Source organism: Puma concolor, chromosome B1 (genome assembly GCF_028749965.1).
Source record: "Puma concolor isolate L17-30 chromosome B1, mPumCon1.1.hap2, whole genome shotgun sequence".
NCBI lineage: Eukaryota > Metazoa > Chordata > Mammalia > Carnivora > Felidae > Puma > Puma concolor.
Genome location: NC_141670.1, coordinates 127,147,418 through 127,174,692, shown reverse-complemented (window position 1 = coordinate 127,174,692; position 27,275 = coordinate 127,147,418). Strand labels below are relative to the sequence as shown.

Here is a 27,275-nt window from a genome sequence, read left to right as displayed (position 1 = left end):
GTTTGGAGGCACCTGGGTGGCTCACTCGGTTAAGCAGCCAACTTTGGCTCACATCATGATCTCACGGTCCGTGAGTTGGAGCCTTGAGTTGGGCTCTGTGCTGACAGCTCAGAGCCTGAAGCCTGCTTCAGATTCTGTGTCTCCCTCTCTGTCTCTCTGCCCCTTCCCTGCTCATGCTCGCTTTCTCTCTCTCTCTCAAAAAAAAACATTAAAAAAGTAATCATTGGTTTATATAGCTGACCTTATCATACTTTATTCAAATACTACTGTTCACCTCCCGAGTACATACACAGTGCTTTTTATGTAGCGGTAATTCAAGAAGCCTTTGAAAGCTGAACTGCAATGGACTTTGGAAAACTGAAAGGTTCACCAGTAGCTTTAATTCAAACGGTGATGGGGCTGGACCATCATAGAGGCTTAAGAGAGTGAGGGTGTTTAGGCTTCAATCCTTAGCTCTGCATTTAGCTGCTGGGCTTTTTGGTTAATGATTTCCAACAAGTAGAGCCTCAGTTTCCTCATCGTCAGCACTTCTCCGGGCTGTTGAGAGGATTAAAAGAGGTAATGCACAAACACTGCCTTGCATGCTGTAAGCAACAGGGCCTAGGGCTATTGCTACACTTCAGGAGAGGAGACAGGACTGCAACTGCAGTGGAGTGTTGCACTCCGGCTGGCAGCTGGCAAATGTCCACCTGCATTCAAGTTTTCTTTGGCCTGCCCTGCCTGGGAAATTTCCAATAAAAACTGAGATTTCTGGCTTTTCTTGACACATTGGAAGCTCTTACCATATCAGGCCCATCCTCCTGCAGTAGGGACCTGGAGCCTTCTATGTCAGGCAGGACACTTACTCTTGGTTTGCCATAGTCCCCAGCAGTATCTGTCACCCTCCACTCAGCCCACATATGCACATAAACTCACTGGTCCCAGTAGGCATTGGAGCTGGTGGCGGTTGGGCTTGCCAAGGAAGAGTAAGACTCAGAGGCATGAAAAATAAATCTGCATGGGGGCAGCTGAAGATGCAGTGCTGCGTGGTGGAAAGCAGCTGGATCCGGGAGCCAGGGGACATGAGTTGTAGTCCCAGTTCTGCAGTAACACCTGTGTGAACTCTGGGCTCTATAGGGGTCTGTTTCCTCATCTGTAAAATATATGTTCTGGGTAGGTCAAGTTTCTGAACACAAGGCAAGTCAGTTCCCCATCTGGGTTTCAGCTTCTCATGTGTTCCTTTTTTTAAAAATGATGCCAAATTAGTGGGTCACTGAAGCCTGGCTGAATTAGAGAAAGCCCTCCCTCCACATGCCCCTGTCAAAAAAAGAAACATTGCACACAGAGTTGATGGAATACATTTGGAAGCTCAAATGCCAAAAGGAAGTATAATATACATAATAGTAGCAATTTTGAGAATGCCCTCCCCTGTGTTGCTGGCCTTATGCATTAGTTCTGACTGAGTAAATACAACTAATTGTTTCCCCAAGTTTATTCTTGCTAAAATATAGACGCAGGTTCAAGTACTGCAGTAAATTAGATCTGCTTTCTTCTTCTTCTTAAGCAAAATTCCAACCTTATCCTCTTACAATTGTAAAACTGCATTTTGAAACTCAATGACTATGGGCATTTGATTATTATTTATTCTTTTTGTGTTTTTCATTATGGAAAATTTTAATAAAATGACCTCTGTAAATTCCCCAAGATAAAAACTTGTGAAATATATGTAGCTCAAAAAGGTATCACCAAAATTCTCATCCAAAATAAGCACTTAAAAAAAAAAAACCTTATGTAAATTTCCTATCGGTGAGCTAAAACCATTTATAAAAACAAACACACATATAGCAAATATATCTTGCCAATGTCCAAAATACTTGTTTGGAAATATTACTCCTTTTCAGTCCAAAATTACATTTTCAGTCCTCTCAGCTGAATTTCTATATGCTCTGAAGTAGAAACCAACTAAGACAAGTAAATCAACTTACAGAAGGTTACTCTCAAGATTTTCTGTGTTTTGTGTTCTGTTGTTGAGTAGCTAAGGGCTGCCCATAATGAACATGTTGATAGAGCCTCCCAAAGGGGATGACCATTTGGTGACAATTCCCAGTAGTAAAATGACAACTAATAAGAATGGCAGAAAACCGGGTAAGATCAACCCTGGCAAAATATATTCTAGGATTAAAAAAAAAATCTTGACTTCCACTACCTTCACAAATAATTAATCTTTTATTGGAAGCAAACTGTTTCACTTCCTACAATACCTTGCAAACAGGCTTCAGGAAAGAATGTAAGCATGAGGCAAGAGAATTTGACAGGGCAACAAAGTAGCTGTTCGGGTTACTCAGCTGTTCTCTTCAACCTAGCACCAAAGGATAATAACTTTTAAAAGACATCAAGTAAACTATATTTAATCTTAAAACCACTGCGAATACAAACTCACTTTTTTTCCTAGTGATTTAAAAGGTACTGCAGGATCTCAGAGTCCTTTTCCTAAGGTGATTATTCATCCCATTTACTTAGGACAAACCCAGTTTCTGACTGTCATCCAGGAATACTTCTTAATAGCTTTCCCATTCACTCACAAAAATGACCTAATTTAGGCAATAATTATGTGGCCTCCCTATCTCTGGGTCACTATAATGCATCCAATCTTCTGTTCAACACACTGCAGATAAATGGAGAAGTTGGTTCAATGATAAGATTGAATCTGATGAAGAAATGCTCTAAAAAAAGAGTTTATAATACTAAATATAAATGAATATACTTCTACATAAATTTTAGTGAAGATACATTCTAAATTTGGGTTTGTTAATCAATGAAAAAATTAATGAAGAATGGTCATAAATAGGTTAAGATAACTAAACTAATCAGTGATACTAGCACAAATGTGTTACTTAAAATATCTATGAAGTTTTAAATTTGTGTGTTAAAATCATAATTAAAGCCCGACGTAAATAATCACCGCTAATGAACAAAATCCCAAATGTTGTATAATGGAGTAATTCAAGTTAAAAAAAAAAGTGGACTTTGAGCCCCAAATGGACCTCTCATTCTCCAAAGTAGAATATTCTCACAATATGTCATTTTTGCACTGTTAGACTCTCTGAAACTACATATATGGGTTGGAAAATGATCCTAAGATAGTTATGTTACCAACATTACAAACTAACAATAAAAAAGAAAAGAATAATTATTTGTATTAATTCCCTCATAAACAGAAATAGCTGAGAGTTCATTTGTAGTTTTTTTTTTTTTAAAGAATATGTAGTACTAAAAAAAACAAGAATAGGAACCAAAACATGTCTTTAATACAGGCATGATATCATAGCTTTTGAGAATAAAGTTTCAAATCAAATAACATTTAAAAATCAATTAAAACTCTACAAACGCAAATAAATAAAATCAAATGACAAAAATTGACTAACCTCAAGTCTAGCAATGTGATCAATTTCAACTCCAAGTATTTTAATAACTAATGATAAAAACACATCACACTCACATAAATATACAAAATAGAGCAGTATTTTTGAAATTTTACACCACTTAGGACTTAACATATTTTTCTTGTCTTTGACATTGTTTTATTCTAACTACATAACTTGTATTTATTGAGAAATAATAAGTTAACTAACTTCTATTTATAAAGTTTATTTTGAGGGGGGGGGTTACACGCATGTGAATGCAAGGGAGGGCCAGAGAGAGGGAGAATCTTAAGCAGGCTCAAACCCATGAACTCTGAGATCAAGACTTCAGCGAAATCAAGAATCAGATGCTTCACCGACTGAGCCACCCAGGCAACCCTTATGTTGTGACTTTTAATCACCAAGATATATAATTGCACATAGGGCTTCTGATCAGTGTTACCAAATTAAGTTAATAAATTTAAATTAAAGAAAGACCCCTTAGTCTTATTTCTTAAGGTGTAAGACCTTGGGATTTTTTAAATATTGGAGTAGCTCTCACTCGCCAAATCTTTCTTCATGATCTTCAAGTTGGCACACACAGAGATATTAATCTCAATATATTTTATGTATATACATTTAACATAGTAAAGCATATATATTATTATATTAAACATATAACATAACTGTCATATACTTTAGGAAAAAGGAATTGTCTATTTTCATAGACTTAAAATTAGTGGGTCAAACAAGAAGAGTAGCATTTGCTAAAAGATATGAAGAGTTCATCTGAGAGAATATGGAGTGATTTTCCTAGCAATCTAAAATATGAAGTTTCCTTATATGTATTTTTTTAAAGTTTATTTATTTATTTTTGAGAGAGAGAGAACACAAGCTGGGGGGGGGGGGGGGCGGGTGGGAGAGACAATAGAGAGGGAGGGAGATACAGCATCCAAAGCAGGCTCCAGGCTCCGAGCTGTCAGCACAGAGCTGGATGCGGGGCTTGAACTCACAAACTATGAGATCATGACCTGAGCCCAAGTTGGACTGAGCCACACACATGCCCCTCCTTATATGTATTTTTAATCCAATCATTTCAGAAACCTAAATAAGATCCTACCACATGCATGGCTGCAATACTATCCTGCAAAATCACTTTGCACTCTTCTCGCATTCTTCCCACCTTTCTGTTTTCACATTTCTAAAACTGGAAAATACCAGAGCTTCAGAAATATTCACTGGCATCATATACACTGTTTACCCTAGGAATCCTGTTCATCTCTCCAAATGACAAAAGGCATGAGAAAAAGTTAAAAAGCCTTTACTAAAGGGAGAACTACAAAGTAAGAACATTATAGCTCCAAAATTTATGACACTATCAAATCTTGAATCCGTATCTCTCAATTATCTAATTGTCTATAGTTTCACATTTATTTGTGAAAGACGTAAAGCAAAATATTTTTATGTTTTTAGTTTAAAATCTAACTTTCATTATCGTTCATAAAAATCCCTCTGGTCCTTCCACATAACCGACTGAGCCACCCAGGCGCCCCTTCTGGTCCTTCCAATTTGGAGGTACATGATGAAGTTTAGATACTTTTAGAAATGTCTACAATTGTCTTTGAAGTAGTTGTACAGGTGGGCTTATGCTTAATTCTATCCATTATCTCACCCAGAGGGATTCCTGCGAGAGGTCCCCCTCCCCTTCACGTATCCTTTACAAAGGGGAAATATCTAACATAGCAATCCTCTACCTTCAAGCACTGACATCATTTCATAAACATCAGAACGCCAAGGAGACCATTACTCAAGATCCAAACAAGTTGTGAAACATGTAAAACTGTATTTAAAAGGAGACAACAAACCTGCCCGACTTGACAAACTCAAACTCTTGCTGAGAGATGCGGTAACGTCTGGCCTAAAGTAGCTTAGCTACAGAGTATGTAATAAAACTGCTAAATTTGGATTGGAGGGTCATTTTGCACTGTGAAATGTAATGTAGCCCTGAGAGAGAAAAGGCAAAGAGGGACTCAAGAAATCAGAGACCAGGTCTCTGTAACTCCTCACTTCAAGGCAAAGACAAGTGCTGTTCATAGGAGAAGCCAGAGGGAAGAACTCTCAAAATTGAAAGGGAAAGAAAATGGGAAAAAGGGAAGAGAGAATAGAATCTTGTACAGCAATAACAAAACATCTTCAGTGGCCTCGAAGTTAAGTAAGAGTAGCACTTTAAAGGGAATGAGAGACATTGATTTATTCTTTTTAAATTTTTTTTTCAACGTTTATTTATTTTTGGGACAGAGAGAGACAGAGCATGAACGGGGGAGGGGCAGAGAGAGAGGGAGACATAGAATCGGAAACAGGCTCCAGGCTCTGAGCCATCAGTCCAGAGCCTGACGCGGGGCTCGAACTCACGGACCGCGAGATCGTGACCTGGCTGAAGTCGGACGCTTAATCGACTGCGCCACCCAGGCGCCCCAACATTGATTTATTCTTTTCTCAAAATTAGCTAAGTTTATCCCAGCAGAAAGTTATAGCACCAAATCACATGTATCTCCTTTTATCTCTTTCAAAATATTTTTATTTAGTTTGTTATGTCAATTTTCCAACTTTTCCTGCAGTATTTTATCTTCCTAACAAGATTTTAAGTTTCTTAAAGACAGGTATCATATGTCTGTGGCGCCTGGGTGGCTCAGTCGGTTAAGAGTCTGACTTCGGTTCAGGTCATGATCTCTGGGTTCATGAGTTCCATCCCCACATAGGGCTCTGTGCTGACAGCTCAGAGACTGGAACCTGCTTCGGATTCTGTGTCTCCCTCTCTCTCTGCCCCTCCCCAGCTCATGCTTGCTCTCTCTCTCTCTCTCCTTCAAAAATAAATAAACATTAAAAATAATAATAGTAAAATAAAAGACAGGTACCGTATATTATCTATTCCATTTACCTCTGTGGGGATAGAGTAATGAATACTTCCTAACTGAAGACTTATTCTCAGATGTGCTACACTTTTTTCTCCACAGAAATGCTAACCTGAACCATGATTTGAGAGAATACACTACATGTTAAAATAGAAATATATTCTAACTTCCGCCTCTACCGGTTCTTGTCACATCTTTCTCTTCATGTAAATTTTAAATTTCACTAGTGGGAATGCGGGCAACCATTTGGATGCATTATTCCACCTACATCAACTGCAGACCCTTACATCAGGCTTAGTTTAATCTACCTGATAATCTGAAGAAAACCCGAAATCAGTCACCGTATGAAGATAAATTACAGATCATAAAAATAGTGTCCCTCTCTTTTTTTTATTCATCTGTTTTTCAATAATTCTTGAATCTCTCTTCCATACTTGGTGTCCACTCTGAATAAGAACGGAGACCCTCTACAACTCGCATATATATTTTTAGATGGAGTTATCTTAAGTATAATGCATCCAATGTGACTTAAATTTATTTCAATTTAGCTACAGAGATCTTTTCCTTCACATTTTTGAGGGCTGGTCTGTCTTGGTAAATTTCCAGAATAAATCTTATGTCTTCCTTTTAAGTAGGGCAAGATCCTGACATACAACAACTGTGGAAAGCTGAAGGCATTTCTGGCAAGGGCAGTGAATGACTGACTTATCCATTTGTTTTTATAGTTATAAATATATGGTTACATTGGGCAGGAAAACAAATATTCCCCAAAATACGTGGTAAGCACATGAGAGAATGAATGGGCTCATAAGATATGTCATGATTTTCTCTCTCCATTAGAAGATGTTTAGTTCCATGAAGTTCATTTACTCCAATTACAACAACAACAAAACAAAAAACAAACAAAACAAAACAAAACAAAACAAAAAAAGAAAAACGACAACAACAACAAAACCACACACACAGCCAAAGTGTATGCTTACTTGGAAAAGAAAGAAAAAGAAAATTCTCCACAAATGTAAACCACCATGCTGGCATTATGTTTTGTTGGGTTTCTTAGTCTATCTATGCCTCCCAAAATAGAATTTCTTGTAAGTTAATATAAACCATAGTTTAAGACGAAAGAAAATATTGAAATAATAGAACACTATCAAAACATCTTAGTTACATGCATTTCTTAAAAGGGAGCTGGCATTAAAAATCTATACTTAATGTTTCTTTTATAACTTGATTACACTTTTTTTAAATATTTATTTTTATTTATTTTGTTGGGGGGACAGAGAGAGAGAAGAGAGAGAATCCCAAGCAGACTCCATGCTGTCAGTGCAGAGCCCGAGGGAGGGCTCGATCCCACAAACCATGAGATCATGACCTGAGCTAAAATTAAGAGTTGGCCACTTAATCGACTGAGCCACCCAGGCCTCCCACTCTTGATTACTAGCTTTTATTGTCTATATTATATTGTATGGGCCATTATTCTAAGTACCACTTAGAATGGATGATATTTTATTTCTTTTAGAAACAGGTGATAATAAAAAATGTTAACAGTGAAAGATGAAATTTGTATCAATTTACAAATGTATAATAAATTAATATACCGTAAACTAGTAAAACATTAAGTGTACTGAAAGTTTGGGATTCCATTAAGTACAGAGTTTCCTCGGTTTTTATTCCTTAACTTACAAGTGACAATGGAGAAAACTGTTAGCTTATGTAATTGAAATAAAATTTTTTGGTTATATAGCTTCATGAAATTAATGATTTGATGTCCTTTGAGGCCATGAAATGTGTTTTAAAAAGAAACTAATTTTTCATTCATTCATCATGTGATAAATTATAGTAAGTATGTGCTAATAGAGAGCAAGAGCAAAGCTTTTGTTTACAACTTAAATATACCTTTTAATAATAAAAAAAAGTCTAATGTTAAATCATCCCTTTTCTGAAAATTGAATCAAATCTTATTTAGACTTCATATCTTTAGGCATATGAAAGAGGTTAATTTGCATAAAAGGAATTTATTTCATTTTCTATTGTTTACAAAATAATATTCTTTTAATACTGCTTCTGAGTCCGTTTTTATTTAGATGTCATTTGGTCTAAATTGACAGTCCTGAAGTCTTTCCTAAAGTCGTATTTGCCCTTTAAACATCTCTGTGGCATTCCATTATGGGCACCTGCTGCTGATAATTACATGTCTGTCTCCTAACCACTTCCTCTGCTTTATGTCAAGGCAAGATTCAGGCTGCTTGATTACAAACAACTACCAGTTAAAGACCACTGAACAGCTCTCTGCGGTAATTATTCAGGACAAGTTGGGTCTGTGTTTACCAAAGTCTGAACGAAAAAGCAGCAGTTACTTGTTATAATTTCCTCTTTGCTGGCAATGTAGCATAATCCATAACATGTTTTGGTCACCTTTAAAAGTGCCTACGAGAATATCTGATTCAATAATGCTATATATAATGATACATTTCACTATACTATTTTCTAGTCTAAAAACCAAAATATCCTGGCCAAAGATAATAGGCTGTGGTCCCACCAAGAGAACTGTGAGATAATAGTCAATTACAGGGAAACAGCTAGACTGAATATGCACTCCAAAACAGACTTATTTTTGTTGAATCTGGGCCACTCTACCCCCACCCCCCATCACAAAGTCCTCCCCACCACCTCATATTCATACTATTATACTGCTTTGTCTGGATGTTAGCATCTCCCGCCTCAAACTCTTATATTGAAATCCTAACTCCCAAAGATGATGGTATTCCGGGTGAGGGCCTTTGAGAGATACTTTGGTTATGAGAGTGGAGTGTTCATGAATGGGATTAGTGTTCTTAAATAAGAGATCCCTCACAGATCCCTCACCCTTTCCACCACGTGAGGACACAGAGAGAAGATAGCCAACTGTGAACCAGCAGGTAGGTTCTTACCCATGTGACCATCATGGTGCCTTGATCTTAGATTCCCGGCCTCCAGAACTGTGAGAAATAAATTTATATTGCGTATAAGTCACGCAGTCTGTGTGGTATTTTGCTTTAGCAGCCTGAACAGACTAAGATGCATACAAGAGGCTTGTTCACTTTATAATGAAAAGAACAAAAAATACCACACTATAGGGCAATTTTCCACACAACAATAATCCTAACATAAAAAACTGCATCACGTGATAGCACAATCAATTTATTTAGCAGTATTCCCTATGCCAGAATTCTACAATTAAATCATCAGAAAGGTTCTCAGGGGGTTCTCAGGTGCTATTTTGCTCGTAGACCTTTGTAACTCCTCACTCCAGGTTTAGGTAACTTGATGCGACCAAGTAGTCAGACTGCTTACCCATCAACTGACTGAGGTTTATTTCCTTCAACCATAAGAGAATCCAAGTTCTTCGCTACTTAATAGCCCCAAATTATAGGGCGGACAATATGAAGGTAGGAATGGACTTCTGAAGATAGGTAAGGAGTGTGGCCTCTCAGGTAGCATCTAAGAGATGGTGAACTTTCACTCACAAGACTTTTCTCACTTTCCACCTATCAACTTCAGATTCAGCTCACTGTCCGGTAGTTCTTAGAAGTGTATGATGAAGAGAACCCGGAAAGTCCCCCACTAACTCCATCACCATGAGTCGTCACCAAAAGCCGCTCTAAGATGTGTTATCTATGCATGGACAAAATATGTCTTCATCCAACATCATCCAAAAGATCTCGATCACATGTTGGAGATTCCATGAGGAACACAGTTCCTGTCCTCCTCATGCCGTCATGCTAGCTGGGGATGCAGGAAAAAGAAACGAGTGCTACAATGGGATGTGAAGGGGAGCTTCATGAGGGAATAAAGATCTAAACCGAGACGAAGATGGAACCAAAACCAGCCAGGGGGAGGAATGGAACATAAGGAATGAGCACTTGTTGACAGCAAAGGAAAGAACCACGATGCTCACTCACTGCCAGCTTGCTAACAAACCCTGAAGGATGTTCCCTCATCTAGCTGCACTGCAACATCTGTGCCAGATTTGGGGAAGGTGCACAGCCTGAGGAGACTATAACCGTGGAGGCATTTCAGTAATGAAGGCAGAGGCGTAAGAACAAATATGTCTGTCAGCATGTTAAAAACTTCAGATTGGGGCGCCTGGGTGGCGCAGTCGGTTAAGCGTCCGACTTCAGCCAGGTCACGATCTCGCGGTCCATGAGTTCGAGCCCCGCGTCGGGCTCTGGGCTGACGGCTCAGAGCCTGGAGCCTGTTTCCGATTCTGTGTCTCCCTCTCTCTCTGCCCCTCCCCCGTTCATGCTCTGTCTCTCTCTGTCCCAAAAATAAATAAACGTTGAAAAAAAAAAAAAAAACACTTCAGATTGGGCTCTAGGCACAGTGAAAAGCCACCAAAGGTTTTTAAGACAAAGAGCTCTACTGATGACATTTGTTAGGATTTGCCTGGCACCTATGTTGGGGGACAGCTGAGAGTGGGGTAGGACAAGAAGCAGGGAGAACCTACCTCAGTGATCTAGTTGGAGAAATGGACACATTTGAAATATATTTAGGTAACATATGTCATCTTTTATACTACAACATCATTAAAGGGTTGACATGTCAAAGTGTTTGCAAATATCTAAATATAGGAGACTCTGTGAAATAAGTTAAGTTTTGTTAAATAATAATTTGTTATAACAACTTGGCTTTCTGAATTGCTCCCATCCCTACCACCCCTCAATAAAACAGTAGCAAGGAAACATGAATCCTGGCACAAAATATTTTTCATATAAACTTAAAAAAAAAAACCCTCATTACTCACACAACAGAACTTCCTAAGATAGTTTAATGTTCAGAAAATTAGAGTTGTGTTTATTAAAAAACAAAACAAAACAAAAAAACAGATATAGCCTAGAAGAAGGAGTTATAAATACAGTCTCACCTTTTCTTGTGATTGCAATTTTTCCCCCTGGAAATCTTTAAAGAAAACTACTACAAACCAAATGCTACATACATCAAAACAAAACAAAAACAAGTAAGCAGGTTAATCAATCATTAAAAACATTCTAGGTTGCTTCTGCTGGGTTCTTTAAATGGAATAAGATCCTATAAATATAAAAGGTTTTTATAATTATGCAGGGACTAAACCACATTGTTGATTCTAGAATTCTTGTTATTTTTCTCTTTATAAAGTTGGATGTTCTCCTATAGCACTGCACTTGGGAAAGTGAGGGAGGATGGTTAGTGTTAAAAAATAAAAGTATTAAACTTTGCTTTTCGGTCAAAGAAAATTACAAAGGAATCAGTGTTCTACAGGGTCTATCTAAAGTGTTTACTGTGTGTGTATCATTTTGGTGTGGTGAATGAGTTATTCTTGTTTGTTTAGTTAATGCATGTATTACATTCTATTTGTTAAAGGTCCACAATTGAATTATTTTGGGTTGTTTGGGTTATGTTCTTCCTGTCAAATTTGACACATTTTTATGAAAAAAAAAAGGGGGTTTTATGTTTTGTCTTATTTTAGTTTAACAATGAAGCATTTTAAAGAATATAAAACACAATTGGAGTTTCTGGGTGGCTCAAGTAGCCGGACTCTTGATCTAAGCTCAGTTCATGTCATGATTTGTGACTTCGAGCCCAGGCTTGGGCTCTGTGTCTGCTTGGGATTCTGTCTCTCCCTCACTGCTCCCCCACCACTTGCTCTCTCTTTCTCCCTCCCTCTCTCTCTCTCTCTCAAAATAAATAAACTAAAAAAAGAGAGAATATAAAGCACAAGAACAACTGTTTTTGTTCCTCTAGAAAGAGTTTAAATGTTAGCCAAAAGTAAAGAATTTGCTTTTGTTTTTTTCTGGTTTTTAACCTATATTTGTCTTTACAAGTAAAGTCAATTATAGTGGAAAAAAGTATAAACTGTTTTTTCATTGAGGTTTACTCAGTCCTAGTTTTAATGGAATATATTCTAAATTCAGAATTTTGCGCAGGAAAAAAGATACCATATTAACTTGATTGTCCATAAAACTGAAACAAACGTGCTGACTTTCCAAAAAGTTTTCATGTAAAATTAAAATTTCATAACTGAGTATAAAAGTCTCATTTCAAAATCTACCGATTTCTTTCTTTCTTTCTTTTTTTTTTTTTTTTTTTACAGAGCACAAGTGGGGCAGGGGCAGAGAGAGAGGGAGACACAGAATCTGAAGCAGGCTCCAGGCTCCCAGCTGTCAGCACAGAGCCCAAAGTGGGGCTCGAACTCACAAAATGGGAGATCATGACCTGAGCGCAAGTCAGATGCTTAACCGCTTGAGCCACCCAGGTGTCCCTCTAAATCTACCAATTTCTTATAAGAATTTTAACTGTGACATTTTTTTCTGTGGCTTCACCTGGCATTTTTCCTCCTGATGGTACTCCCTACTGAGTGCAATCCTCTCATTCTTGTGATACATTTAATTATTTTCATAGTAGTGCCAGATGAAAGTTGTTGGATAGCATAGGCTTACATAACGAAAATGCAAGAGGTCCCAGGCACTGTTCTCAGTTCTTTGCTTTTGATAACCGTTAATCCTCACAATTCTATTGTGCAAATAAGATTATTATTCTGATATTCTACGTGCAAATGTGGAGTGAAACTAAGAGGTTTTTAACTTGGATGCAATTTTCAAGCTTAAGAGTTTAGCAGTTCATTCCTCTTTACCACAAGATTTACATAAGAGCTTCCATTAGTATTTCCCTAGCACAGTTCCCACAGGAATAGTCTTGGTTGTAGACATTAATATTTTTTCGATGGATGTTGATTAATTTCCTATGTCAGGTGATTACTGAGTCCACACATAGGCATACATCTAACATGGTTTTAATTCTCTGACACTCAGGGCGCCTGGGTAGCTCAGTTGGTTGAGCGTCCGACTTCAGCTCAGGTCATGATCTCATGGTTCATGGGTTCGAGCCCCGCGTCAGGCTCTGTGTTGACAGCTCAGAGCCTGGAGCCTGCTTCTGATTCTGTGTCTCCCTCTCTCTCTCTCTCTGCCCCTCCTCTGCTTGAGCTCTGTCTCTCTATTTCTCAAAAATAAATAAACATTCCAAAATAGAAAACAAAAAATGCTTATATGAAAATCTGTGAATAAAAAAGAGATCTCTGCCACCCGTTGTGATTAAACAGTAGTCCTCTTTTTTTTCATATTTCTTTTCTTTTCATTGTCAAGCAATGTAGGTTGATGTGAGATTTTTTTTAAATCATATAGAGAAAAACTGACCATTTTTAAAAAAATAAATGAACAAATGATGCGATGCCTCAGGTTTGACTAAAGTTTATAAATAAATGTCTCAGTGTAGACTTAAATAAACTTATAAATAATTCTCAAATTTATAAACAAATTGGTGAATAGTGCTGAGTACTAAGAGTCTGATGAGAACCCAAATGACCATGTGAAAATATACATAAAGCTTATGCCCAAGTGATTGAAGTTATAAGCTTAATCAGGGCTCTCCATTGTTGCCTGCACAGTGTTTCACTAATGGTCCGATAATGGGGGTTTGGCATGGAGGTTCTTGTAATACTTTATAGTTGTGTGAGTATGACAGCCACTGATAATCACTGCCCTGTTCTCCACTCACACACTAGATTACTGAGCAACCCTCACGCTTCGTCTCCACAATGCGCTCACAGTTACAGAACACGGTCTTTGAAAATTCTCTTAAGATGACTTGCGAAAGATTCTTGGATTCTAATATAATTTGCAGTAAAACATCTTGTCTTTCAGATGCTTAAATGGAGATCAGAAGATATCCCAAAGATGGAAACAATGGGGGAGGGGGTGTATAAAATGGACATTTTAACTTTTGATTTCATTGCAGGCAACATCACATTGCTTTTAAAAATAGTACCATAATCATTACCTTAAAATATTACCACATAGGAAATTATACCTCTGGTTTCACTTTTTCCCTTGTTTTCTTCCCTCAATCACCTTGTGTCTTCCCCAGCTCCATTTATACACATAACAGTGCCTCAGGGAGGGGGCTTCCTGTAGTTTCAAAGTACACTGAAAAACTAAACACTGAGGTTAACAGTTTAAAAAAAAAATCACTTCACTTAAAATGAATATCTCAAAGTAGTGCACATTAATATGTGCTTCTAAGGAAACAACTCTTTCTGGGTGTCAGCTTAAGCTTCTCCATATGAATTTTCTCAGACTTCCTTTTAAAACCATCCCAACCATTTATTATCTTCTTGTTATATAGACTGTTACTTTTGTTTCATCACAAATCTTTGCCTGTTTATTAGCAGCCCTGCCACTGCTATCAGATGACATTTGTTTTACTTAATGTATGTAGTTTTAGGGGAAAAAATATAGAACTGCTATTACTGCATTATATGAAAAAATTCCCATGTACATTTAGCTGACAGTGCATCAGCTGCTATTTAAACTGGGCTTAGCTAATGGACTTTTAATGTCAGAGGGGTTACGTGCAGTTACTGGCTATTAGCAGAAATGGCTCCTTTCTATAAAAATCACTTTTCCTCAAGTGTGTTGTTTGAGCATTCCTTTCCCTAATTTAGTGACTGTCACTGAATGCAAAACAAACTCAAGGACTCTGGAATCTGCTGTTATCTTTAAGACCCTCTTTTTAACCTTGCAATTCAGCATTAAACAGGCAACCACCCTCATTAGCATTTAGACTTGTAATCACAAAACTTTGTGAGGCCTTCTTATTTATTTTGCCATTCTTAGCAGAATACTACATATTTCGCTATGAGAACCCCACATCATCCAAGAATGTATGATACGTATGACAGAGGTCGTACAAAAAATATTCTGAACCCTAGCATTTATTTATATTTTTAAAACTCTAGTTCAGAAACACCAAGTGATGTGAAAATGTATGGCACAAATTATTACGTATTCACATGTTGATGCGTCATATAAATATTTATGTATCAATCTGCATTTAATACAATACTGAATATAAGCAAGGAAGCATAACTACCACTCTATCTGGAGTGAAATTCTGTATATTCTTTCAGTAGTAACAACCCTTCCCCCCCTCAACTAACTTTATCTTAGTTCATTTGAATAACTTTCTTTTTTAAAAAATTTAATTTATTGTCAAATTGGCTTCCATACAACACCCAGTGCTCATCCCAACAGGTGCCTTCCTCAATGCACATCACCCACTTTCCCCTCTCCCCCACCCCCCATCAACCTTCAGTTTGTTCTCTGTATTTAAGAGTCTCTTATGGTTTGCCTCCCTCCCTCTCTTTTTTCCCCCCTTCCTTTCCCCAAGGACTTCTGTTAAGTTTCTCAACATTCACATATGAGTGAAAACATACGATATCTGCTTTCTCTGACTGACTTATTTCACTTAGCGTAATACCCTCCAGTTCCATCTATGTTGCTGCAAATGGCATGATTTTATTTTTTCTCATTGCCAAGTAGTATTCCATTGTATATGTAAACCACATCTTCTTTATCCCTTCGTCAGTTAATTTGAATAACTTTTAATGGATATAATGGAGATACCTGGACATAAAGTCACCTGTACAGCTTTGAAGAGAACCCAAGAAAATCAAATATTCTGCAGCCTAGAAACATAACTCCATATTTGATTAAGAAGTTGAAACAAATCATCACTGAATTCAGAGAAGGGCCACATAACTGACCTCTCCTTCAACCAGTCCACAAAAGAGGTCAGCCGAGGCAAGGTGCTTACCACGGAAATGATGTCACTTCTAAAGAGTACCCAGAGAGGGACTCGTGCGTGCAGATGAAGGATTTTACCCACGTATGCATAGAAGTTATTGTCCTCCCTTGGTCTACAAATTATAGTCTGCTGAGTAAGAAACAAGGGGAATTTCTCAACACGTTGGAATAAGCCAGTGAAAGTGGGGAAGACAGGAGACAACTTGTCTCTATGGATAAGCCACTGAGCAAATGAGAGCCACCTCTAGTGGACACTATGCAAATGACTTAGCACCTGGCAGAGAGGAAGGAACTTGTTGCAGATAAGTATAATTTTTTTCAGTTATAAAGCAGTGATTACATTTGATTCCCTAGTCAATAACTACATTTATGAATTTGTTTTATAAGCAAAATAAGTTTTGTTTACATTGTTTGATAGGTTCTGTTTCCTCTCTAAAGATATTGCCAAGCCTATTCGAAAATACTCTCATAAGACAAAAATAGTTATACACACACACACACACACACACACAATTTGTGCCAGCATATATATATGCTCACAGGGAATTACTGAACTATATCTGTCTATTCCTTGTAACTCTTCATTTCGCTGAGTCTGCCTGGAAATAACCTCCTAGGAAATAATTTTAGAGTTATATAATTCAATAAAAAGGGATGTGTGTCTTTCATATTATCGTCATTTCGAATAAATCCAACAAACTGATTACCCCCACCCCTACTGGGAAAACACATCTATTGCTAACACTTTTCCTAGTACTCCTCTTTATTTTTTTAGTTCTGTTATAGTCAGTAAGCTATAACTTTCTTCACTGTGATCCTTCTGAGTCTACATAAATGTATGCATGTACATGTAAATCTAAACAAATATAATACCTACGTTCACCAATAAATAAAGAAATATACTGGCAATACCTTTTAAATGTACCATCATGATATTAAAGATAAAATTCCAATTAAGCAAATTCTTCTGTGGAAGAGCGGTCCTTAAGAATGCCTACAAAATTCTAAAAAGGCTTGTGTACCTGAGATTTAAAACAAAATGTTGGTATTCTTATTAATGGTAATATTTAACAGAAAGTTTCAGGAAATGAGAGCACATTGTATATAATGACCACTAAAGGATTAATTATATATTTGACTGTCAGTAGAATATACTGCCAGACGCCATGTATCAGTATATCACTAATTAAGCCTAGATTTCTCAAGCAAGCACAACCCGCTCAAAGAGGTCCAAAGGAAATCTAAACATAACTTTTTTCAAGAACACACCTTTTAAGTACTTTCCAAGTTCTTCCGCTACGTTAACTGAAATGGGTGCGGACCAAGACACTTATTTAGATAAAAGTTGCAAGTCAGAGGGACTGTTGAATAATATTACAATGAAATACTGATCTGAGGTCTCTATTCCGGACAGCAAAAATAATAAATCATTTGAACCTGCCTGTTTTCCCTCAGCTTCTGAGAGTGGTTACTGAAACGGGCTTCTGTTTTCCACCAAGCTGCAAGCTCTGTGGTGATGGCTGTGGTAGTCTGGCAGGGAAACGTCTTAGGCTCTTTCAATCCTCGAGTTTGATCCCTAATACATTTTAAAGCTCATATCCTGTCATCATCTTATGGAGATCCAGAAGGAAGAAGGAAAGTTGCTAAAGAAAACGACAGGCGTAATTACCATTTTATTTAGAATGACTTCAAGATTGCTGCTTGCTCAACTTGAGCACTTCCACTGGGTGGCCACGATGTTTGTCACTGGTAAACTCTTTATTCAGTGGAAGACAGAATATATCATTTTCCCTTTATCAAAAGCTAAATTAAAATGTCAACATATTTCATACAGACATAATCCTCAAAGTGAAATGACCATTATTTACTATATCTTCCCAATCATAAAGTTTTTGTTGTGGTAGCAATTTGGTTATTTACTTGGTTTGGATCAGATATGATACAGGACTCTGAAAATCACACAGAACTCAATAGCAGTGCTTTTGTCACTGACTAGGGTTTCTACTTTCCTGCAAAAGTTAGAGGATACCATTTGTTAAAGAGTACTCTTTGATCTAGTTCTAGAAAGGATTTTTTTTAGGTTCCTGAAATTCCAAAAAGTTAAGAGAGAAGATTTAAAATATTCAATTTGATTACAAGTAATACACTTGTAATTCAGCAATTGGAATTATCTAAAATTATTCCCTTTAGCTTTAATTTTATACATGAATATAATTCACTATGCCTATAGTTATAAGTGGATATTCTGATACCACACACCCTATCATGTTGCACTAAACTTCCATGGTCTATGAGAATATACATTATGAATTAGTTAAAAATGACGGCATTTCTATGCAAATGGCATACTTCTGTACTACTCTTTTATATTACTATACACACGAATTTTCTTGAATTTTGAAAAACACTTTCCATTCATGGACATATTTGCCCTTATAACTGGGCAGCAGATATATTTTAATATGCCAGCACTAATCTGTTTTTTATTGGAAAGGAATGCTCATATATAAGGTTTTTTGTCTGAACAGAAAAAACAAAAAAAATGTGTAGTTGTGTTCAGGCAGTTCATGATTAAATAATCAATTAAGACATTGACTAAAACTGAGAAATGTTAGCATTCATCAATAAACGTGTTAAATGTGCTGAGGGACTTTCTGTTGTTTAACAACCTTAGAGGAAAACATAATACGTGTTTATCTACATGAGGCATTTTTATGGCTTTCATAATTGCTGAGAAATGAAACTAGCCACAGGATCCAAATGACAATGATTAATGAAGGTAACACTCCTATCTTCACAGCATTTTAAAATAAATAAGACTGGTGAGTCTGGAGTTAAATCTGATTAATCAATATCATCTGTTAACATGATTATTTTGGGCCCTCATATTTAGAATGAGAGAACTCTATTTAGGATGAGAGAACACCTGGTTCCCCTCACTCTCACATTCCCCTACCACACTGCAAGGAGATATGGTTTGTCATTTAATTAAAAGAGGGCATTCTCCAAACATTGGAATTTTCAGATATTAGACATCACTTTTGCCACACAAAGCACTTTTGCTCACTGCCAATAAAAGGTATACTGACATTAAGGGTAAAGAGCTGAATATTTGGCACTTGTAAAGCTATAGTTCACTTTCTAAATTGTAACTTCGATTAAATGAACATTGCCGCAACTTTAACACTATGAACTCCGTGTAGAAGGTTAGACATGTTTTAAGTACCTCTAACATCTGGAGACATTCTGTGTATTTCAAAACTTCATTATATAATCCTAAGGTAGCAACTTTTGTGGCAGCAGGAATGCCCCAAATGAAAAACCACATTACACCTTCAACCAAAAACTCCTTTTAAAGATCTGAAATTATGGCACAATGTTCTCTAACATTTTGTTTATAAAGAATCAAAATACTGTCAACATAATCGATGTATGAGGTTTTCAAGAAAAGGCAAAAATTCTCCTGAGAGCTCTAATCAGGTAGAGAGGATAAAACAAAAGTTTACTATCTCCTGATCCTGTTAGCTTATAAAATTATTACCAAAAATGTTTTTTATTACAATCTCCATAAATGTGGGGATGACAAATATTTAAAATAAGAAAAACTATGAATTATTCAAATATTAATTTTCTTTTTAAGACCTAGAAAAAAGGAAAGAGTAGTGTTTTAATATTACTCAAGACAAACTTACTCCACTTTAAAGTAAGTCACATAAAAATAGCACTGAGTTTCTGTGAGTTTCTGTTCTAGTGCAAATATCCCTGAACTATGCAATACTGGGACAATACCTCAGGTGTAGGTTTCACCTAGCCCTCTTCCACAAATACATAAAGCAATACCAAATCCAGATAAAATATGAAATCAAAGAAGAATCCATACATAACTTTAAGAAGTTAGGATAACAAAGACAGCAAGTGAGAAATCTGGGGATCTGTAAGTGTAGAATAGGCAATCAAAAATTAAAAGCACCATGAAAATACTATAGGAGAAAGATCTGTTTTAACTCTAACACAAAATTCCCTACAAATCTCTAGTGTTATCATAAAAGTTTGTCAGAAAACAACATTTCCACTAAACATGAAAAAATAGCAATAACCATTAACTAATGAGAAGTAATTAAATGTAAAAGTTTCAAAATATGTTATCTAGATTATCCAGGTTGTTCTAAATTATGATACTAAAACTTTCTATGCAAATACAATTCGAACATATGAAAAGTCCTGGTGAATGTGCTTTGCCTTCAAGTCAACCTATTTTTCTATATGTTTCTTTGTGTTGTTTCAATATGCATTCACTTATGTTCTTTAGACTATTCACCTTCGCCTATTTTTTTTAAAGAAAAAAACTACTGACATTTGCATAAAGGGTTGATTTTCCCTAAACCCTTATCTGAAAACCTGGGACTTGGCATGTTTTTTTTTTTTTCCCCACAAAAGTACTCATGGATTTACAAAAAGTTATCTTTCCATATTCATTGTAAAGATAGAAAGTCAGGGGTAGAGCTTGCAGCCAGGACTTAACAGGCGGTGACTCAACATGTCATTTTTAGAACTGGCATTAGGTTAATTTTCCCAGAGAGAGCAGAAAGGAAGAAATGGGGTTATGAAGGGAGAGAGCTTCCCCCAGACTGTTCAAGGAACCATGCACGTCACTGTCCAGGAGTTTGCAGTGATCTATTTTGGAACATCACCTCAGACAGCTTCATTTGTTGCTTTTGGGGAAGCAGTGTCTGCAGCAATCCCCAGTCTGAGTTCAGAATCATTGGCCTTGAGTTTCTTTAACTTCTAGATTTCTTTGCCAGTGGTTTACAGAGTTAAAAGCCAAAGAATAATATTTACTTTCTGTGGGCCAGGCATGGCTCTAAACAAGTCACATGTATTGGCTCATTCAATCATAACAGGACTTATAGTATGTATTATCTTCACTTTACATCTGTGGAAACTGAGGCACAGATGAAGGGAATTAACTCACCCATGGCCACACAACTAGGGGGTGGGAGAAGCAGGATTAGGAGACATTGATCAGCTAACCCGAAGAATGGGCACATAGCACTAACAGCCCCTTAGCTTGTGCCTCCCCAAAACCAGACCAAACGTACATTAAATCTAAGTAAGATTTAATGTCAATAAACAACTGCAATGCACATTTTGCATAAGAACATCCCACTTCAAACCGAACTGCCATCCTTAAGCTCTTCTGGACAGAATTTTTGGAAACTCCACTACCACTGCCCCTAGAACTCTAGCCTGACTTATGTTTGCAATCGTTGATACTTGATTCCAAAAAGTACTATACCTATGCTCACTGTTACTTTTCAGACAGTGAGTTATAATTATATGCTTATAAGTCTGTCTTCCTTATACTGAAACGGTATCTCTTGACTCTGTTTCCCTAACAAATAGCACTGTCTGAGGCATAATATGGACACAAGGACCATTTGTTAAGAACTGCACTCTCTCATGCACTCTCCAAATGAGCTAATAGCTTTCTAATTTGTGGGGAAATGTGAACAGGTTTGTTTTTAACTGCCACAAATACAGAAGTCAAACTGAAAAAAAAAAAAAAAAAGCAGGTTAAAATTGCAGGCATGGCGGCTATGGCTCAATCCCCACCCCTACTGTCTTCCCCATTATCTTCTTGAAGTGGTTGCAGCCTGTAATTTTAATGTTTCTTCTGAGAGTGACTCCCTCTGCTGCTCCAGCAAAGCCATGACCTAAATCAGAAAAGTGCTAAATGCAGTTAAGGCCTAATAGAGCACACTCTGGCTGTTAGCACTAATTGGAGAAGGTAGCATACATTAGAGAACAGTTATTTTTAAGTCTCAACAATAATTTTAAATAAGCTAGGAGGGTTTGCCTCTATAGAACTCACGCCTCCTTTATGTTTTTAGAGGGTCTGCTTTAAGAAGATCAGTATGAATTTTGATCAGGACACCGGGCTCCCAGACTAAAACGGGAGATATTCCAGGAACTTGTCTTGTTGAACCCTGAATCCCCAGGATCCAGAATACAGAAGGAAAAGAAATTAATGAATGTTAACAATCTAATAGATCTTCATTCTTTGCAAGTACTTGAAAAGTTTGTCCTCTGAAGCGTTTTAAGCATTCCTTAAGGTAGAATGCCCAAAATCGTTTTTTTTTCTAAAGTAAACTAGCCTACTCTTCCTTTTTGAAAATTCCAAATGTGATTTTATGTATTTACTCTGCTCCTGTACATGGAGAAAATACATTTTTTAACTGTAATGAAATTCAGTTATCCTTCATGCCAATTGTCTAGCTCCCCAAAGCCAATATGCATAAATGCATGAAGGTAATTTCTACCCTTTTGTAGGAAGAAGTATAGTTTTTGCTTTAAAAAAAACATTATAAAGTAACTGACAGTAGTATCAAATATTCCTAATATGATTAGAGTCTTCACTGATTTTCTGTTCTGAGTTTGGTGATGTTAACACTCATAACACTAGTTGGTGCTAGATAAGCAGAATATCGATGCTATGTAATCCAGAAATAAATGCATTTCTATAACAGGAGGGCACTAACTCTGAGGTACGCTGATCAAATACATACTACACATCACACTCACACACCCTTACACACTTTTCCTAGTAAAATCTTTCATTCTTGGAAGTCAGAAATGACACAAATTCCCTGGAGCTAAGAGTTTCCGGCAATCCTGAATGAAACAATTAAGGCATAGCCAGAAAGGAGAAAGTTGTGGCCTAAAGCCTGGAGAATCTCCCAAGGACCTAAATAAAATGCCAGTTGTCTTTATGCAAACCACAGTTACAAAACACAGGACACTTGCAAATAATACCTATTATGCTTTTTTGTTTTAAATCTTAAACATCTGTTGTTTTTTGGGCAATTTGTGAAGACATACATATTTTCTAAAACTTCTCATTTTTCTAGTACTTCTCTAACAGAATAAATCTCATCCACACTGTCAAGTACTTAAATTAACTCTCTCATCTTAATTGCATATGTACCTCCATTCATAAAAAAATAGTTCATTTCCATCTTCAAGTGTTCAACACATGAAAATCAGACCTTGAGGAAGCAACATTGTCTTAGGTTTCCCCGGTGTTCTAGTCCAAAGACAGAGGCGAAAGAAGAAATTAGAAGGAAAAGGAAGTCTGACTGCTAGACCAATATAAAAGTATGCTTCTGAGAAGACAGTGTAATAGTAGTTCAACAGTAAACACGCCGGGGAAATGGATTAGAATGATGGTGATTGCAGCTGATAGAGTTTGGTGCTTTCTACATTTTAATACCTAACCGACAACACAGGAAGAGCTGGTGTCCTGAAACATGGAGGATGACAAAGATAAAAGTAGTCTGTAGCGTCTTTCTAGACCACAAGATTCAAACATAAGCATGTCCACCAGGCACGGAAAGAACTAAACTAAATGGAGAACACCACTGAAATGCACATACCCACGAGGATACATTTTATTTTTCCATTTAAGATTAGAGGAGCAGGTTCAGTCTTGGATTGCCTGATCTATCAGAAAAGTGCAAGTGCCACATGCTCGCTCAGCCTGTCTTGAGCATCTTTTTCTTTTAATCTCTCCCTTCTTTCAATATTAATCCATTTACAATCTCCTGTGTGATGATCTTTATTGATCTTTTTTTTCTGAGCCAGTCTTTTTAATTTGGCTGTAGTAAGCTCTCGGCAAGAATCCTAGATCTCCTGTTTGGCATCTTGGGGGTCTTTAACTTGTCCTTTTCCCAAACAGGTCTCCCATCGTCCAGCCCCCCCCCCCCCCCCCCATCGCCCCTTGAGCCCCACCCTGTGGCTGGGTCCTTTGTGCGCCCAATAACAGTAGTCGAATCCCACAAGGGCGTCTCGGTGTTGATTCCACGACAATTCATCAGGTTGTTCACTTAAACTTCCAAACACCCCTCTCTAAACACCCTTGGCTGCTACCCAGAGAACTTCCTACCAATTTCAAGAAACCTACAACAAGTTCCTATGATTCTCCAGAAGACTCCCTTGTAAAATGGACAGATGGGCTCTGGGAGTTTGCATAAGAAAACCAGGACAGAACCTCGGAGATGGGAGGCATCTGGTAAGAAGGGAAGGAAGGATTTATGAGCGTGGCTACTTAGCTAGGCAAGGGCAAAATTTACTCCCCAAGTAGCAATCGCTAATTCACAAAGCCTCGCTAATCACTTACCTCCTCGTGCGGACCACACTCGCTAACGCTCAGCGCTCCCCTCCACCTCCAACGCCCTCTCCCCCAGTGCCTTCGCAGATCAGAGGGCATGCAGTCGGGAACCTCCAGAGTGTCAGAGCCACAGAGCAACGCCGGGGGAGTTGAGGCGAACGCCGCACCTCCTCTGCTCTCCAAATTTGGAAAGGAGTGTAACCGAGAGGATGGGATCCCTGAATCACCTCCGAATTCTGCAAACGCTTCCTCCACCCCCACCCTACCGAAAAACAGCTGCCTCCCCTGAGCCAGCGACCACCAGAGAACTGGTCGAAAAGACCGAGGTGGGCGCTCGGCTGGGCCAGAAGGTTGGGGGCCCAGGTGACCCGAAACACACCCCAGAGGGGGCAACGTTGGCTCTTTCCTCTCCGTCTCCCTGCCAGTCCGCTTCCTGGGCTCGGAAGGCTTGAAGCTGCCGCTACCACTTCAAACCCGGGGGACACGAAGGGAGCTTGGCAATCAGCCCCCGCGCCTCCCCTCCTTCTTCATCCACCCTCAACTCCTGACCGCTCCTCTCCCCACCCCTGTTTTGCCCAAGGCCCCGGACACTTATTTTAAAGCTCAGACGCGTTAAATTAAAATGTCAGAGTTATAAACTGGCCCGCTTCCCCGGGGGAGTTTCGTATTTGGTTTGAACAACCAGTCCGTTTCCCCCAGAGCTCTTGGGTTTTAAGTTTCTCCATAGCTTACTGGGAGGGAGACACGGAAAGGGTAAGAGTGTGGAGGCGTGCACGGCCCGGGGTCTGCCGCAGGCTGGGTGGCGGGTCCGGGTTGCGCTGTGCATGTCCACAGCGCCCCAAGCAGCAGCAGAGTGGCACCGGCGCTGGTGGGTCCTCGGCGGTAATGGACACATTTCCTTAGCTGAACGCCCTTCGGCGTCTAGCGTGCTCAGAGACTCCCTGAAGATCCCGCAACCCCAGATGTGGCTCAGCGCGGGGAGCCTCTGCGCATCGCGGTGCACCCATGGCATACCACACAGCCACCCGCACCAAGAGTCTCTCCAAACCTCCGTGTGTACAATATGCCACAACGTGTGAATGTGGAGCGGAAAGTGCGAAAGATACGCAAGGCGCCCACATGCCCAGAGACTGATGCGTGTCCACACCCCGAGCGTCCCTGGTCCATCCGTGCCCATCTTGGAAGATGGATTAAAAATAATGAAGCTTCTTGACTAGTTGGGAAAGTGGAATGTAAGCTGATTTCCAGTTGAGAGCAAGGAGGCGATTTAAGGAAGCCAGGAGAACTGGGGAGGAGGAGAGGAAGGAGGGGAGGAAGAAGCGAAGGGAGGTGGCCGCAGAGCTTGGCGGACCCTCTTACCTTGAGCGGCCGAGCCGGTACCGCTGGCACTGAGCAGGGCCAGGGCAGGTAGCACGAGCATTTGCAGCACGTATCCCAGTCCCAGTCCGCAGCGGGCCGCTGTCGCCGGGAGACCTTTCCTCATCGTCGACAGAGGTGTGCCGGGCGGAACCACACGGAGAGGCGCGCCAACAGCGGAAAACCCCACTGGGAAGCAGGAGAATCCGTGCACCGCGAAGCAGTCCGAAGAAATAATGATAACCAAGAGCCACACTCCACTTTCTCCAAGGGCAGGAGCCAAAAGGGGGTGGAGAGGAGACGCTGAGGAGGAGTTTGGCGGTCCCTCTTTCCCTGTGCCTTCTAACTGGCGGCTCCGCGAGCGGCTGCTCTGCCCCCACTTGGGAAGTCCGGGGAGGCGCAAGGCGGCCACCTCACCGCTGCCCCCAGCAGCAGGAGCAGCCGCAGCTCCGCCGCGCGCCGAGCCTGGACTGCTCTCCGGGTCCCCTCTTCAGTGCGGAACACACACAGGCAAGGGGGTGGGGGGAGGCGGCGGAGGGAGAGGAAGCGAGAAGTGGGAGGAGGTGGGAGCTGAGGGAGGGAGTTGGGCACAGTGAGGCTCTCTGGTCTCCAATCTCAGTTAGCTCACGCCGGCGGAGAGACGTCCAGGCTGCCGCTGCTGGGTGGCCAAGGAGAGTCACTTCCTAGCGTGGGGCGCACGGGCGCGCAGAGGCGCTCGCCACGGAGGCGTGGAGGGCGCAGCCCAACTCCGCTGGGGGGTAAGCGGCGGCGGGAGCGCGCCCGCCCGCGTTATGTAAGCAAGGATTGGAGGGAGATGCGCGCCCAGCGCCAGAGGTGGAGACCGGCTGTTGGTTCACCCGCGGAAGCCGGGGCGAGAGAAACCTGAGGGCAGAGGCGGCTGCGGAGAGTGGGAGCGCGCCTGCCTCCCGCGGTGCGCCAGACTCGGACTCCAAGAGCGCAGCGGGCGCGCCCCGAGCCTCTTGGCTGTGTCCACTGGAGCTCAGCCTGCCGCCTGCCAGCTTCTCCACGGTGCCGGCAAAGCCTGAGCCAGACTCCCCAGGACTGGACTCGCTCTACGACTTGGGGTCTTGTGATTGATTAAGCTGGGTGCGGGCTCAAGTTGAAGTGCTGCGTGGTGGGAAGAAGGCAAGAAGATTTGCAGCGTCCCAACCCGCTGCAATCCTGGGGTTGTCAGCGCCACTCAGACTGCTTTATGTTCTGGGTGCCCATGACTTCTCCGTAGTGGAACAGAAACTAAAAGCTAAAGGAAAACTCATTCTTCAATAGAGCTTTATTTGCGTGCATCCTGGTGGCTGGCAATGTTGAGTATGTAAAGGGTGGTGAGACGATGCCTGATACTGAAACTCCCAGAAACGATGCACAACAAAATTTGTAGGTACTCACTTAAAGTGATGGTGGAACCTATGACATATTTTCCAAATTCCTAACGGTGTAAGAACTCAAACTGATGCTATGCATTTTTATACTTTTCCCCCTATTTATTTATTTATTTATTTATTTATTTATTTATTTGGAAAGACTAGCCTGGGTAGTTAGGTTTTGGATCCCTGTTGCAATGATGACGGAAGAATGTAAGAATGGGTGGAAAAAATGACAGGCTAGACAAAAGGAAGAGTGGATGAATTAAAAGGTCGATACACATTGGCAAGTCCAACATTCTGGGGAGAACGAAACCTCTTCCTAAGATTAGTACACTCCTAAACTAATAATAAATAATATATCATGGAAATTTTAAGCTCTTGGTGCCAAGGGGGTAATGTGTAAACACACACACAGGCAGGAA

At 39.6% G+C, this 27,275-nt stretch overlaps 1 protein-coding gene across 3 annotated transcripts in view; it reads right to left on the bottom strand.

The window, feature by feature from the left end:
• Positions 1-26,343, bottom strand: part of UNC5C (unc-5 netrin receptor C) — a 362,171-nt gene extending 335,828 nt beyond the window's left edge. For 2 of the 3 annotated variants that reach the window (XM_025921473.2, XM_086704537.1), the window contains exon 1: positions 25,475-26,342. In XM_025921473.2, coding sequence (XP_025777258.1) covers positions 25,475-25,598 — 124 coding nt within the window. In that variant the 5' untranslated portion in view covers positions 25,599-26,342. Of the gene's footprint in view, positions 1-25,474 lie in introns of all 3 variants that reach the window. The other variant, XM_086704535.1, reaches the window with a different exon arrangement.
• Positions 26,344-27,275: the final 932 nt, after the last annotated feature.